We start from the raw sequence: 15,831 nt of genomic DNA on the forward strand, positions 1-15,831 counted from the left end.
GGCACAATTCAATGGGGACATTTTTGCTTCTTTCGGTTTGGTTTCTTACTTCTTTTTAGGTAATAAAATTAATTGGAAATACATTGACTTGTTGTTTTCTTCCTTCTCTCCAGGGTGTGACTTGAGAGTGATCTGGGCCCTGAAGAGCATTGTAAGCGAATGCGTTGCTTTACAGCCCTTGCTCTCAAATTATTCTCGAAGAATATAAAAAAGAAACATAATTAAAATAACTTTAATTAGCAAATCTTATGTTTTGTCTAAGGAGATAATCAGTATAAAATAGCAATGGACAGCAGTATGGGCAGCCTCTTCTTACCTTAGCACCCCTGCTAGCTCTAGTATTAGATCAGATAGACAGGGTGGACAGCAGTGTGAGCAGCTTCTTCTTACCTCAGCATCCCTGGTATCTCCAGTATTAGATCAGATAGACAGGGTGGACAGCAGTGTGAGCAGCCTCTTCTTACCTCAGTATCCCTGGTATCTCCAGTATTAGATCAGATAGACAGGATGAACAGCAGTGTGAGCAGCCTCTTCTTACCTCAGCACTCATGGTATCTCCAGTATTAGATCAGATAGACAGGGTGGACAGCAGTGTGAGCAGCCTCTTCTTACCTCAGCACCTATGGTATCTCCAGTATTAGATCAGATAGACAGGGTGGACAGCAGTGTGAGCAGCCTCTTCTTACCTCAGCACCCCTGGTATTTTAGATTTGAATATCCACTGATTGATAGTACATCTTCCTACACATGAAGGGAGGAGGCAGTGCTATGTACGCAAACACTTCTATTGAGATTCTAAGATAGGATTCTGTCAGTGTAACAAGACAGTGGCCATTTTAATATTTTTATAGTGATTATCTCCCTAGACAAAACAAGTGTGATTTTGCTAATTAAAAGTATTTAGTAACTTATTTATAGGGGAATGGAGGCAACATATTTCAGACAGGTGACTGGGAGGAGAGGTAAATAATAGTAATAATCTTTATTTTTATATAGCGCCAACATATGCCTTTACAGACATTATCATTGCCGTCCCCAATGGGGCACACAATCTACATTCCCTATCAGTATGTCTTTGGAGTGTGGGAGGAAACCGGAGAACCCAGAGGAAACCCACGCAAACACAGGGAGAACATATAAACTCCTTGCAGATGTTGTCCTTAGTGGGATTTGAACCCAGGACCGCAGCGCTGCAAGGCTGCAGTGCTAACCACTGAGCCACCGTGCTCATAAGATTAATGAATGAAGCATGTCAGAACCTCTTTTAAGGCCATATTCACACACCCATGTGTCATAGTCCAAGCATGGACCGTGATTCACAAACTGGCCGCATGTCTCCTGACCCAAACCTGACATCCTCACCGTGACACATGGATGTGTGTATGGCATATGGGAAATATATGAGGCTTATTTACTAATGCTATCTAACTTTTAGACAATGCAAATTAGAATATACAGTCTTAAAATGAACCAAATCTTTCATAGTGGTTTATGCGGTTTGATAAATCTGGCAGATCTGTAGACTGTCTAGTCTAAAGTTGGCTAAACATATTATATGGCCTTTGGCCGAACGATGCTTTCGCTGATTGTTCGGCCAACAGCCATCTCAGCCGACTCTCCAATACACTTGAGTGCTAGTTCCGCCAAGTGCTCCTGTGTTCTCTATGAGAGAGCCACCAACCGACACGTCAGCCGGCGGCTCATCTCCAGGAGGACAATGCGATGGGCAGTCCGAAATTGGACATGTCCGATTGACGTCTCTCCAGATGATCAGTCGGCCGGCTCCCCTATATACACATTAGACCGCCAGCCGAATTTGTCAATATCAGTGGGTTCAGCCAACATTAGTCTGTGCATGGGAGATCTTTAATTTACACCATGTTGACTTTTCGGAGTACAATATGTAAAATCTCTGCTTGCAGCCCAACTGGGTGTTTCTTCATAGTCTTCTCTGGGTGTGTGCGCTTTCACCCCTCCCTCCCAGACGCTGCCAATCACAGTTTGGCAGCTGATTTAGCAGCTTCAGACACTGCTGAGCTGTGATTGACAGCATCTGGGAGGGAAGGGTGAAAGCCAGTAGCATAGCCACCGGGGGGCAGAGGGGGCGGTGGCCCCGGGCCCCGCGCTCGGAGGGGGCTCACCCGGAGCTGCGCTATTGTAACTGTAGCAGCGTGCCACAGACTGCCTATGGGGGGTGGGGGGATTATGCTACAGACTGCCTATGGGGGGGAGATTATGCTACAGACTACCTATGGGGGGGTGAGAGGATTATGCTACAGACTGCCTATGGGAGGGGGGAGATTATGCTACAGACTGCCTAAGGAGGGTGAAGGCATTATGCTACAGACTGTATAAGGGGGTGGGGGGATTATGCTACACACTGCCTATGGAGGATGGGGGGATTATGCTACAGACTGCCTGTGGGGGGTGGGGGGATTATTTTACAGACTGCATATGGGGGTGGGGCATTATGGGTAGTGCATTATGCTATATTGAGGACAATCTGGCGCATCATACTATATGGAGGCTATTTATACAGTGTGGGGATTACAATTAGAGTCATACAGTGTGGGAGATTATGTGGGGTCTTTGCACAGTGTGGGGGCCATCATACAGTGTGGGAGATTATGTGGGGTCTTTGTGACGCGCCCCCTGGGCCATATTCGTTAGTGGGAATATCCGGAGCCGGATCAGATGGGGGTTGTAGTCTTCCGAGTGGCTGTGACCCGGTCCGTGCCCAGGGTGTCAAACTGAGTTGTATGTGGCAGTCATACAGATGTTATAAGTTCTTTATTGTCGACTACGCCACCCGTTGTGTTGCGGTCACTGTGGCCGCCGCTGCAGCAGGGTCCGCTGAGGCTGGTGGTGTAGGTGCAGCTTTGGTGATATAACCCCCAACGGGTGGGGTATAGCCTCAGGGGGATCAGGTGCAGAGGATGGGAGTTGTGGTGATGCAGTGTAGACGGCAATCAGAGACAGAGTCGGGTTATGCAGTTTAGGATGTTTACTCACTGCTGATGTTCTGGTCACTCCAGCTTCGAGTGACCTCCCGAGCCGTGCTGCGTCCACCAGGTTCTGGATCCAGCCAACTCCCAAATAAGTCCGGAGCGTGACCCTGAGCTCTCCTTCTGTCCTTTCTCTGGCCGTCCCCACTATTGATCCACCCAGGTCCAGCTCCCTCGGGCCTTCTGTTGGGTGACCCTTGGCCTGGGGTTCCCTGACCCTCCGCGTGGTATGCCTTCGTGGTGGATGTGGTGGGTGGCCGTGGCAGACGCTGCCCACGGCCTCCGGTCTCTGGCTGGGGTGTGTTTTTGCCCCCACCAGCTTGGGTTCCGGTACCCTGATGCCGGCTCTTCACCCGTTGTTTTAATTTGGGATCTTGGAGTCCTCTCTTCTGCTTCCCCCTCTGGGTCTCTCTCTCTCCTCTCTCACTCAGGGTCTCTCTTCTCCTCCGCTCGCTGACTTTCTCTCTGCAACTGACCCTGTTCTTAGTTGGTGCCCACCTTATATACACCCTCTATGTGTGAGCTCAGGTGACCAGCACCCAATGAGCTCCTATCTTTACCCAGGCTGCTCCCCCTATCTGCCCCTACACTACTTGGGATGTACCACCCCCCTCCCACTCCAACCAGGAACAGACTCGGTCGTACCTGCACATTTCTAAGTGGGAGTACCGTCGGCCTGTTCCTCGGAAATGGGATGTATGTAGTGCATGCAGCCTACCGAGCTCAGATCCACACTCCATCCTTACCCGGGAGTGGAATATCACACCTCTGGGTTGAGGTGCAATACCCCTGTAGCAGCCGAATCCTCAGGGTGCTACATTTGCACAGTGTGGGGATCCATCATACAGTGTGGGAGATAATGTGGGGTCTTTGTATAGTGTGGGGGCCATCATACAGTGTGGGAGATAATGTGTGGTCTTTGTATAGTGTGGGGGCCATCATACAGTGTGGGAGATAATGTGGGGTCTTTGTACAGTGTGGGGGCCATCATACAGTGTGGAAGATAATGTGGGGTCTGTGCACAGTGTGCACAGTATGGGGACTGTCATACAGTGCTGGAGCCATCAGTTTGAAGGCTACTAAGGGGTCAGTATACTGTGTTTTGGGTACTATACAGTGAGGGGGCATTATACTATGTATAAGAGAGCATCATACTGTGTATAGGGGAACTGTATGGGGGGGAGACTCAGGACATTATTAAATGTTAAGTGGGCACTTATCATAGGGGAACTCAGGTTATTATGACTGTCAGGGGGGCACACAGAGGGCATTATTACTTTCTAAAGAGCAAAATGTGGGCACTGTTTTCTAGGGCACTTGCACGCAGCATTACTATATTCTAGAGGTTTGTTTTACCATATAGAGGGCACACAGCATGTGCAGTAATACGAACATGTACAGCAACAGCGGCTCAGTATTGGATTATCAGCAGGATGAGGGGTTTGTGCAGGTTGGGAATAGATGAGGACGGGGCCTGAAATGTAAATGTAATGTGTCTTTGTTGTGATCTCTGCAGACCTGAGACTCTGAATCCTGGATGGAGAAGTCGTCGTGTCGGTCTGGGCCAGATGGAAAAGACGGAAAAGTGAACAATTTAATCAGATAGAACATCAGCTGTAAGTTACTGTATATAACTGTGCTGTGATCTCTTATATGTTCTGCAGGACTGGTATATACCACTATATGGTCACCATATGGCGGGAATATCAGTGCTGGTCTTTGTATAGAGATTATTTTTAGCAACAGCGCGGTCATCTGCTGAGGTTCTCCTACATCCATTGTTAGGGTGCGCCACCATAGTTGTAATTAGGGTTAACTGGTTAGGGGCCCACTCAAAAGTTTCGCCCCCCCCCTGAACCAAAACCCTAGCTACGCCTCTGGTCTGATGTGTATGGGGGGATCTTTAATTTACACCATGTTGACTTTTCGGAGTACAATATGTGAAATCTCTGTTTGCAGCCCAACTGGGTGTTTCTTCAGAGTCTTCTCTGGGTGCGTGCGCTTTCACCCCTCCCTCTCAGACGCTGCCAGTCACAGCTTGGCAGCTGACTTAGCAGTTTCAGACACTGCTAAGCTGTGATTGACAGTGTCTGGGAGGGAAGGGTGAAAGCGCACGCACCCAGAGAAGACTCTGAAGAAACACCCAGTTGGTCTGCAAGCAGAGATTTCCAATAGTGTGCTTGAAAAGTAGCAAATGTGAATATCTCTCCAATGGTGTGTCACAGCGCAAAGCAGAAAAGAGCGTCAGATTCAGGGGAGCTCAGGGATTTTTACAAGGTATTTAACTCAATTTTTTGAGCAACTGAAAGGTCACCTTTAAATGCAACAGAATAATCAAAGACTAAACATTATATGTTGATCTAAGAATATAGAAATGTCGTCAGATGTGAAGTAAGTGATTGAGCATGTCTGAATTTATGTATGGGATTGTGTTTTGTTCCCCTCATTTTAATGATTCATACAACTTTATTTTACAAACATTTTCCACTATAAAGTGTCCATGGAAAACAGAGTTAGTTTACAATCAGATGGTTTCTGTCCTAAAGCCATGTCATGCTAGTAGTGTTTCATCCTCTCAGTGCAGGTCATTCGAGGATAAACAGAAAACTATATTCTATATGGAACAAAATATTCCGTCAAGTGATAAAATATATATTCCTAATATGAAGACCCAAAAATGCATAAAATATAGCACAGATATCTTAAAAGTATATTTCGGGCATGTATGCAGGAGATAATTATCCAGGTTATCTAAGGCGTAAAACTTAATAAAAAAACAAAACAAGCGTTTGAGAATCAGTTTGATTTATTATAACACTTTAGACATATAATAGAATCATCGGGGAAATGCTTATTTTTCATGATCAGTATTTCTGTATACAAATGGCTCTATGTTGCGCACTGGGACAGAATCCGGACGATTAGTTGTACTTTATGCAATTTCACTTTTAATATTGTTGCTTGTATTGAATCCACAGGACAACTCAAACTTTAACACGTCAGATATTCTGTCCAAAGAGACGACGCAACAATTGACTTTATACAACATATTACATAGTCTTATGCATAATTGCTGTATGATACCATAATTTTCAGCATGATCACTACATACATATACATTTACTTTAGTAGAAAAAAAATTAACAGGTTGTTTAAAGTCATATTCCAGGTCAACGAAGGGAACTTTCTTACAAGACCTACCCAACGTCTTTCCCTGTTTGCTGTCAGTTCTATCATTTTTTTTTTAATATGGGTAGAGCTGTATGTCACGACCATAAAAAAAAATTATTCCCACCTGTCTTCTGGAATATTTGGCCATGCACTGCACAGAATAGCTTTTGCTTCCACTGCCCTGTCATCTTTAAGCTCCATTCTCAGTTATGTCATATGGCTAATATGATATTCTTTTTTTATCTATGATGTTCTGTTTAGGAAAGCAGGATACAGGATCTGCAGGTACAGTAATGGGTACCTCACTTATCCTGCATAAGTATAGGCTATATCCTAATGCAGGATAAGTGAAGTGCCCATTACTGTACCTGTATCCTGCATTCCTAAGCAGAACATAGCAGATATAAAAAAAAAAAAGGAATACCTCTCACATTTTTTACACATTATAGTCCAGGTGTGGACACAATGACAATGTATACATTACAGATTTTACAGGGTGAAGATCACAGTATAGACAGGGTGCTAAGAAACTTTTAGAAAAGTGCTCAAAAGGGTAAAGAAATTCAGTAATGTATACATTATCGACGATGGCACATTTAACAGAGCAAATTCAGAAATGTAGACAATTAGTGATCCTGGAATTTCACCCTAATACAAAGTCTGTAAATGTTTTTTGCAGATATTGTAAAAATAACCAATAAATGTAAAGACTTTCATTAGAATGATGCTAGCTATAAAAATAATTTATGTCGTCTGTATTAGTAACAAGACGCTACAAGATTCTGCCTGTTCAGGAGGTCTAATGATTTACCCATAAATCTGAAATAAAATATAAAAATATAACAAAAGCCAGCTTTTGCAGGGTCCATGGAGGACATTTCACTCATGTCGACTGAATCGGAGTCTTCTTCATTTTTTTTTTAATGATGGAGGAATCCACAATGCTCAGCAAAGCTAGACGAGAGGAGATCATAAAAAGTAGATCCTAAAAATAGGAAAGTTTTACGTCAGTCAGGGTTCAATTTTTCTGTTTTACAGTTGAAGCTGTGGGTCACCAGGAAAGAGTGGGGGTCCTTATGCCATCTTATCTTTTGAGTGGAAAATAATATAGTATTCTATCTGCCAGAGGTTGTTTTTTACATTGTGATCATTCAGATTGAAAACTGGAATCTATTACTATGGGCAAAAAAATGAATGTAGATTGATGCAGAGCTGTAACAAAATATTAAAATTTGAGAGTCCTCAGTGGTTGGTACCTTTTAATTGCTAACTGAAAAGATGGTAACAAATAGCAAGCTTTCGAAATTAATCAAGTCTCTTCATCAGGCACATGCCTGAGGAAGAGACCTCAGTAGTCTCAAAAACTTGCTATCTGTTATCATCTTTTCAGTTGGCAACTAAAAGGTACCAACCACTGAGGACTCTCACATTTTAATATTTTTTTTTATCTTCTGGCTAACACAGTACAAAGATATAGTTTTCCTGAAATGAACTGTAACAAGTAATAACAGAGGCCAGTAACCAAAAATGAAATGGAGCCTCACTTCCCCATGATCTAAATCAGTAAGTGAGTTCAAAAGTTTTATTAAAAAATGTTAATACTGTCATCTTCTACATTTCACAACATTCCAAATTAAAACCGCCCTGCCCAGGGACACAACATCCCTTTTCTCCCATTTTTCTAATTATAAATCAGCCAGTCCAGGGACATATCTCTTCCTCGACTTGTATCCTGATGCTGACTGGTAGTTCCAGATCCCTCCACAGTCCCATTCCTTCTAACCCATCTTCCTCCCCACCCCCCATTTTTTATTTCTTCTCGTCTTTTCCTTCTTTACTTTTCTGCTTCTATTACATAAAAAAAATTGTTGATGTTGCAAATTATTTGTGGTTGAGAGTCTGTTTGCTACCCCTCCCCCCTTCCTTACCTCTGACATTATGCACCCCTTTTTTGTGCCTAGATTACATTTCTTTCTTTTTGAGTATATTTATTTTACTCTCTTATATAGCACCATCAAATTCCTGCAGCTCTTTACTGACATCATCATCACTGCTCCCATCATCACCACTCCCACTGCCCCCATCAGTGTGTCTATAAACTCCTTACAGATATTTTCCTGGGTGGAATTTGAACCCAGGTCCTCAGCACTGCAAAGCAACAGTACTAACCACTGAGCCACCGTGTGTTTAATGTCTGCCTCTTTTTCTCAGAATTCTTTACTTTATTGTAATCCTTCTTTGGAAAACTAATAATTCTTAGAATTTGAAAAAAAAGTTAATACTGATATTTACCACAATTACTTTTGGTCTTAATCATCTTTTTCTGTTTCTTCCTCCTTTCGCTTCTTGGTAACCTTGAAAGTGAGATTGCTCTCAATGTCTAAGACTTGTAATTTCTCCAGACCTTCGAAGGCGGACTCCATCATTGACTGCTGAGTTAGCGTATTGAACCTACCAAAGAAGATTTTCTTAGGAAACCCATTATTAAATGACATCTATTTAAGAAGTAGACTTTACATTGTCTTACCGGAGGAAAATTCCCTTTAGGTTAGGAGTGGACTGAAATGCACTGTCAGGGATGGTAGAGATCTTGTTACTCTGAAGGTACAGGTACTCAAGACTCTCGGGAAGGTCCGGTGGGACATAAGACAGTAGGTTTCCTGACAAGTCGAGTAGCTGAAAGGAGAGGACACACTTTTCTTATTGATCAAGTAAACTTTTGCAAACAGATTAGCACGGGTAGACTGCAGAACACTTAATGTCCTTGAGGGATTCTCATTCATTTCAAGGGCATATACACCATATGTGCAAATCTAGCATGGGGCTTATATCAAGACTGATGGCTGGTCCCGTCTTGTTTACTTTTACGTGTCAAGAACTTGTGCAGGTTTCACCTCTAGACTACATTACTAGCAAATAAGAGAGTGAGAAGTTGCCCGAAGGGTCATTCTTTCCATGGTAGCATAACCCAGCACCATAATTGAGAGCCCATTTTTGGCATACATTTTTTGCCGAATAACTATGTATTGAACATCGCAGTTCATAAAAGTTAGGAAAAGATATGCTAATGCATACCACTTTGAGAAAAAAAATTGTGTATCCATGCGCATTACTTGCATATGCACCCTGAGTATGCTTTACCAGCACACATGGCCAGCGTGAACTGCAAACGGTGTAAATACCGCCTAGTACTGTATATACCAAAGTGACTTGGATAGCGACTTGTCATTAAAGGGATTTTCTAGGTTTGGAATACTGACAGCCTTTTACTAGGAAAGGCCATCAACATTAGATGAAGGCCTCACTCTTGGATTCCGGTTGGTCAACTGCTAGAAGATGCTGCGGCATTGTGTAAGCGCCACATCATTTTTAATGTTCCGTCGCCCCATTGAAGTGAATGTGACAACAAGGGGTGGACATACTATTGGTGCAAGCTGAGCAGCCACTCAGGGGCCCAAGAGGTAAGGGGGCCCATTTCCACCTCTAACCTTCAAGGCAAGATAGAAGTGTGCATTATGATGAGCTATGGGACTTTCACAGTTGCCCTCGTCTGTCTGTGTCCACCACTGGTGCCAACTAAGTATACAGTTAGCAGCACAATGTCAACGTTGTAGAGTTGTAGACTATAAATATTTTAATACCTGAAAACCCCTTTAATTGAGGGAAGTTTTAGCAGGAAGAACAACCCACAATCTGAAAGTAACTCAAATCAGTCACCGTGCTCAGTCATGACACTACTACACACTGGTCGTCATCCATATTTTCTCTTATGGGGAGCTTACCTTTCAGAAACTATTATAAGGCCACGGCTCCACTATCAGTATTTGGTCAGTATTCGGTCAGTATTTTTTCTCAGGAATGGGAGTCAAAACCAGGTGAGGAACAATCAGAGAAAAGGTATAATAGAAACAAGTCACCAATTCTGCATTTATCACCCACTCCTGGTTTTGGCTCCCACTCCTGAGAAAAAATACTTACCGAATACTGATAGTGGGGCCGTGGCCTTAAAGGGATTCTGTCAGCACAGCGTGACTGTTCAAGCCAAGCACAGGAGCTCGGTGCACCCTTGGTGTGGCCAAATATTTAAGTGCACCTTCCCACCTACTTGTTTTCCCTCTATCTCCGACCTTCTCTGGCTCTATAAAGACAGAGCTTTCAATCAAAGAAGAGGGAGGGTGGAGATAGAGGGAAACATGTATCTGGTTTGAACAGTCATTTTGTGCCTACAGACTCGCTTTAAATAACTTCTACTAACTTTTGAGGACCTCACCTGGAGACTAGTGAGCTCTACCCAGGCCCCGGTGTAGATGGAGCTGATCTTGAGTTTATTGTTTTTCATATACAGTTCTTTCAGTTTTGACATCCCAGTTAGCGTGTCTTGTGGTATGGAGCTAATTTCATTGTCATTCAGTCTCAGAATTTCCAAATTTTTGGGTAATCCATGTGGCACAGATCTCAAATAGTTGCCGGATAGCTCCAAGGTCTTGAGGAGCCTCAGTTTGCGGAAGGCGTCTCTATGTACTGCACTACTTAGTATTTTGTTGTATCTCAGGTTCAAGTCCTCCAGGAGATAAGTAGTGGCAAAATCATCTTTGGATATACCAGTGATCTGATTGTGAAGGAGCATAAGTGTCTTCACTCTCCGTGGAAGTCCAGCCGGTATCTTCTCCAACAAGTTGTTGTACATATGAAGAGTATGTAATTTCTTTAAACCAAGGAAAGCTGTTGGATGGATACCTCGAGACCTCAGCTTGTTGTTATGAAGCAGGAGATACTCCAAGTTTCTAATCTGGGTCAAAACATTATTAGAGATATTTCTGATCAAATTTTTTTCCAGATGAAGTATGACAATGTTACGTGGTAGCCCACTGGGTATGTGTGTCAGGTTGTTGCTTGAGAGGTCCAGGTACTCCAATCTGTTTAGGTTCCTGGAGTGACAAGAATAACAGTAGTGATCAATGTCTTAGTGATAAATAATAGTCTCAAAAGTGGAGGAAAACTGGAGGATCGTCAAGATGTTCTCAAAAAGTCTCCAAGAAATAAACAACTTTTTGCCTAGAAATGTAGTAAATCTGTCCATATATGAACCAAATCTACCTGGAGACTCATGCAAAAAGACGAGACCTCCTAGACTCTTGGAAGAGTTGTCAAATATCGCATGTGCTGCCAAAACTTCCTGGAAAGCATCGCTGCTGGAAAGTTTCTTGTGTTTGATGCTGATATGCTCTGTTTTAAAAGAGAACTTGTCACCTGATTCATGCTGTCCAAACTGTGGGCATGAATCAGACCCTTCTCTGAACCTCTGCAAGAAAATATTGTTAGAAGATCCACTGCCAGAGACAAGACTTGATCGTCTCTGCGGGTGATTGACGGACCTCTCCCATGGAAAGAGACTTGTCAATCACCTTGAGCGGCTCTGGGAAAAGCCGTTCGGAGGAAGTAATGGACTAGTACAGTCTCCGGCTTTGGTCCTTCTCCACATCTTTAAATACTGGGAAGAGTTGGAGCATTTCAGAGAAAAAATATACGAGGTGGTAACATGATATTGTAGACATGTACTCATTTTCTGTATTATGGAGGTATATTCTATCTAGGACTATTTATTTTTATGCCGTCCTATATGTGATTCCCATAATATTATCTATAGGCTTACAATTGGTTAATGCTATTATATCATTCATGGCCTTTGTTAGTAAGTATAATGGTTATACTAGGGTTTAGCCTACGTTGAACATAACACAATTTTTAGGGTGTCAACCTCTCCAGCTTAGGTTGCTGCTACTTAACTTTAGGTTCCAACAGGGACTTTGTTGGTGCCTAGCCCTCCCCTTTTCCTTTTTCTTGCTTCTCTTTCATATACATATAGTATTTTGTTTCATTTTGGGTGCTTTATAAGCAAAATTAAATAAAGATGTACAGTATACATTTTTTAAAGGGGTACATTTTCTATTGCCTTATTTTATTCTTTTATTGAACACCCTTATATTGTTTATCCATTTTTTTTCTGCAAATTTTTCTTCTTTCAGGTCTCTCAAATAGCAAGAGACTCGTCAATCACCAAGAGCGGCGCTGGGAAAAGCCGGCCAAAGGTGGAGATGGACTGGCCTCACCTCAGGCTATGGTTCTTCGTAAGATCTTTAAATGCTGGAGCGTTTTGGAGAAATATATACCTGGCTGCAAAATGTGCTGTCAGGTTTTGATTCAACATGAATCAGTCGACAGGTTCCCTTTAATCAGAGACTTAGTGTAAAAATGTACATTCAGGGGGCGGGTAACGGGAACGGGAAATGGTTGTGGGTTGGACAGGATTTGGAAATAGGGGCATGGTAATAGGAAAAAATTTCACAATTGGCAACTTTCTAGGTATTGATCCCTGAAATTTGGCAGCTAAACCATATGTATCTTGTGTGTATGTACAGTTACACATTAAAGTGGTCGAACAACACAGATATGTAACTTTCTACTAGTTGTAACAGAGGTATGGCTACAAGGGGTGCAGAGATAGTTGTCGCATTGAGATCATGGTGCCTGAGAAAGCCCAAAGGTTCTTCTGCCACATAAAAAGATACCAGTATTGCAAATACCACATGGCAGATGCCAAGCCCCGAGAATTGATATTCAACATGTCCAATCCTCTTCCCTTTTCGAATGAACATCGGCCAAACATCATATACGCACCAAGTGGTTATCCGATCCCGCTGAATTTAGCAGGTTCAGCCAATCTTAGTCTAAAGTGTTTGACCACCTTTATATCGAATTTTTTGTTTCTGCTGAATCGATAGTTTATATTGTATAGTTACATAGTGGTAAAAAAAAACTATGTCTATCAAGTTCAACCAAGGGATGAGAAAGGACACTGAATGAGAAGAAAGGGGTATAAGTCCAAGCCTAATGCATGAACCAATCTGCAGTAAAGAGCATATTTTTCCGAGAGTTGACGAACATTAAGATGAAGAATTTTATATATTTCCATATTTCTGTATATTCTATTGACGCGCCCCCAGGGCCGTGGGGTACTCGGCAGTCTGGCCTATGGATGCCGGTGGGGGGAATATCACGGTGGCTGGCCTGGTCTGTGGCCCAGGGCGGTCAACAAAAAGGGGGAATGATATTTGTAAGGGGTTTGTAGTTTTAGGAAGTGTTCGTGACGCCACCTGTGGAATGCGCCTAAAGGGAGCCGCTGCTGCAGATCAGTCCTCTGAAGCTGATGTTACTGCAGCAGGGATGGTGTGGCTCTCCACAGGAAGCGCTAGCTCCAGGGCAGTGTAGGGGTTGTTGGTTGCGCTGGGCGTGGTAGTGCAGGGGGAAAGATGGTGCAGATGAAAGAATGGACGGAGGCAGTACGGTGCAGTCTTCCAAGTCTTTACTCACAGTTCTTATGACAGTTCCACTGGTGCACTGTACGGGTGCTAGCCTCCCCACGTCGCGCTGCGTTCACCAGACCAGGGGTTCAGCTCTTCCTCAGGCAAATTAGGAGCACCTGACGGAACCCCGCTTTCTCGTGTTCCTTGCTAGACCGTCTTCACGCTGGGTCTTCTCCCTCCTGCCCTGCGCTTCCTCACTCTCAATCCCGCTCAGGTGCTCTGAAGTCCCTCCTGTCTCACTGGAGTTCCCAGACCTGCTTGACCCTCGTGAAGATTAGAATGAGGCTTTTGGCAACTGACTATATAAGCCAGAAGCCTCCGGTTTTTCCAGCTGAGACCTGGAGTAACACGGCTGGTCCATGGGGCCGGTCCCCTTCTTGCGGCCTACGATCCCTCTGTCTTCTGACAGATTCGGGGCGTACGGGTGCCGTCCCGCACTCGCCGTACCCCCTGGGATCCCTTTACTAGAACGGAGCCTACTCCTCTGCTCCCCTCCTGGGCCTCTAGCACTAGGCCCCAACTTGTGGAGCCGAGCTCCTAAAGAGACTCTGCTCCAAGACTGACTTCTCTCACTGACTGACCTCCTCTGCCACCCTAAGATGGCTTCCCTTTATATACCTCCTTCAAGGGTGCTCCCCTAAACTGCTTCCTCCACCCACACCCACTACTGGTTCCCCCTACCTCTGGGTTCCCCCCACTCCAGCCAGGGTCAGGGCTCAGCATGTTGCCCCTCCAGCAGGCCAGGAGCAGTGTAGTGTTGGATGCAGGTGTTGGGGTTCCGGGCAGCACTCCCTCCTTACCTGAGAGAAGGAGACACCACACCTCTGGGTGAGGTGCAAAACCTCTGTGGCGACTGAACCCTCAGGGGTGCCACACTATAACACAATAATGTTTTTTTCTCCAGCCTGGATCTCAAAATGAAAATTCACTTACATAAATGTCTCATTATTCATGCCTTCATTGGAAAGGAAGTTGTTTTGTAGGTAAAGTTCACGCAAACCTAAGAGGTGGCTAAACGCTCCAACAGGAATCTTCTCCAACCTGTTGTTCTGTGAAAATAAATAAATTCTTATACCCAGAATGAATGGAAGATCGGCGGCTGCAGCTCCAATAGAAGAGCGAGAAGTGGGATCCCAACCCTGATATTAATGTCACATCTGGTGTTTGACGAAGCAAGTTCTCGGAAATCATTCAAACAATCCACAGGAGCATAACCTGTCTGTGAAGATCAATGTTCTTTAACATTTTTACCATGAGGTATCTGACATGCTCATTGAATACTTCAATACAATTAAAAAAAATCAGACCCCTTGTAAATGGAATCTGTCAATACAAAATGACTGTTCAAACCAAGCAGAGATGTTTGGTGCACCCTTGGTGTAGCCGAGTAGTTCAGTTCACCTTCCCATATACATATTTTCCATCTATCTTCACACTCTTCTGTCTCCTGTAATGCCCTAGCTGTCAATCAAGGAAAAGGGGGTAGAGATTGATGCAAAACTATTAGGTGGTTAGGTGCAATGAACTGCTTGGCCACACCAAGGGTGCACTGAGTGCCTGGGTTTGGTTTGAAAAGTCATTTTGTGCTGACAGACTCCTTTTAAACTTGCATATGTTCTTTTTTTTGTATGAGTACCACTTAGTTTCTCCATTGCAGAGTTGGGAGCAGCATAATATAAATGTAAAGTGTGTCGTGTATAAGAATAGTTACAATAAGTCTTACGATGTTTAACGGATGTCAGATGATTTCTGATACCTTCATGTGCAGCTTGTACAGTGCGGGAGGCAGGTGCTTGGGAACTTGTCTCAGGAAGTTGCTGGACATTATAAGGATCTCTACGTTGTCAGACTGGTTGAAGACATTGTCTGGTAGTCCGGCATCTGTCAGTTTATTGTTGTGCAGATACACAGACCTGACGAGAGAGAACGTCCATTATACTAAGTCCTGCAGCATCACAAGTACAAGATTAGGCTTTCTACTTTATGTATATCTGTCATTAATGTCAAACGTTATAGATGATCATTTATGATCATATTATACATATCATGCCACCAACCGCAAGGAGATTCACAGATAGGGCTCATGTCATGGGAAGGGTAATGCAGGGATGATGATCTCCAGGGGCGTAACTAAAGGGGGGTGACATAACTATATATTGTATACTTGTGACATCACTGTTTATTAACCTGTGTTGTGATATCACTTTATTTGTTCCCTTGGTTTATAATATCACTGTGTGTATTATGCTTGAATTATGACATCACAGTGTTTAATATACTTCTACTGTGAC

The 15,831-nt window shown here is 43.6% G+C and overlaps 1 protein-coding gene across 3 annotated transcripts in view; it reads right to left on the reverse strand.

Moving 5' to 3' along the window:
• Positions 1–5,793: 5,793 nt before the first annotated feature.
• The window catches only part of PODN (podocan), a 50,857-nt gene continuing 40,819 nt past the window's right edge, over positions 5,794–15,831 (reverse strand). For all 3 annotated transcript variants that reach the window (XM_073643458.1, XM_073643460.1, XM_073643459.1), the window contains 6 exons: positions 15,297–15,453; positions 14,474–14,589; positions 10,447–11,104; positions 8,704–8,852; positions 8,469–8,627; positions 5,794–7,161 (listed from right to left, as the gene is read on the reverse strand). In XM_073643458.1, the coding sequence (XP_073499559.1) occupies positions 8,486–8,627; positions 8,704–8,852; positions 10,447–11,104; positions 14,474–14,589; positions 15,297–15,453 (1,222 nt within the window). In that variant the 3' untranslated portion in view covers positions 5,794–7,161; positions 8,469–8,485. The remainder of the gene's footprint in view (positions 7,162–8,468; positions 8,628–8,703; positions 8,853–10,446; positions 11,105–14,473; positions 14,590–15,296; positions 15,454–15,831) is intronic.

The sequence above is a fragment of the Phyllobates terribilis genome, unplaced genomic scaffold (assembly GCF_046119375.1).
Source record: "Phyllobates terribilis strain yellow unplaced genomic scaffold, ASM4611937v1 Scaffold_8__6_contigs__length_399053987, whole genome shotgun sequence".
NCBI classification, from domain to species: domain Eukaryota; kingdom Metazoa; phylum Chordata; class Amphibia; order Anura; family Dendrobatidae; genus Phyllobates; species Phyllobates terribilis.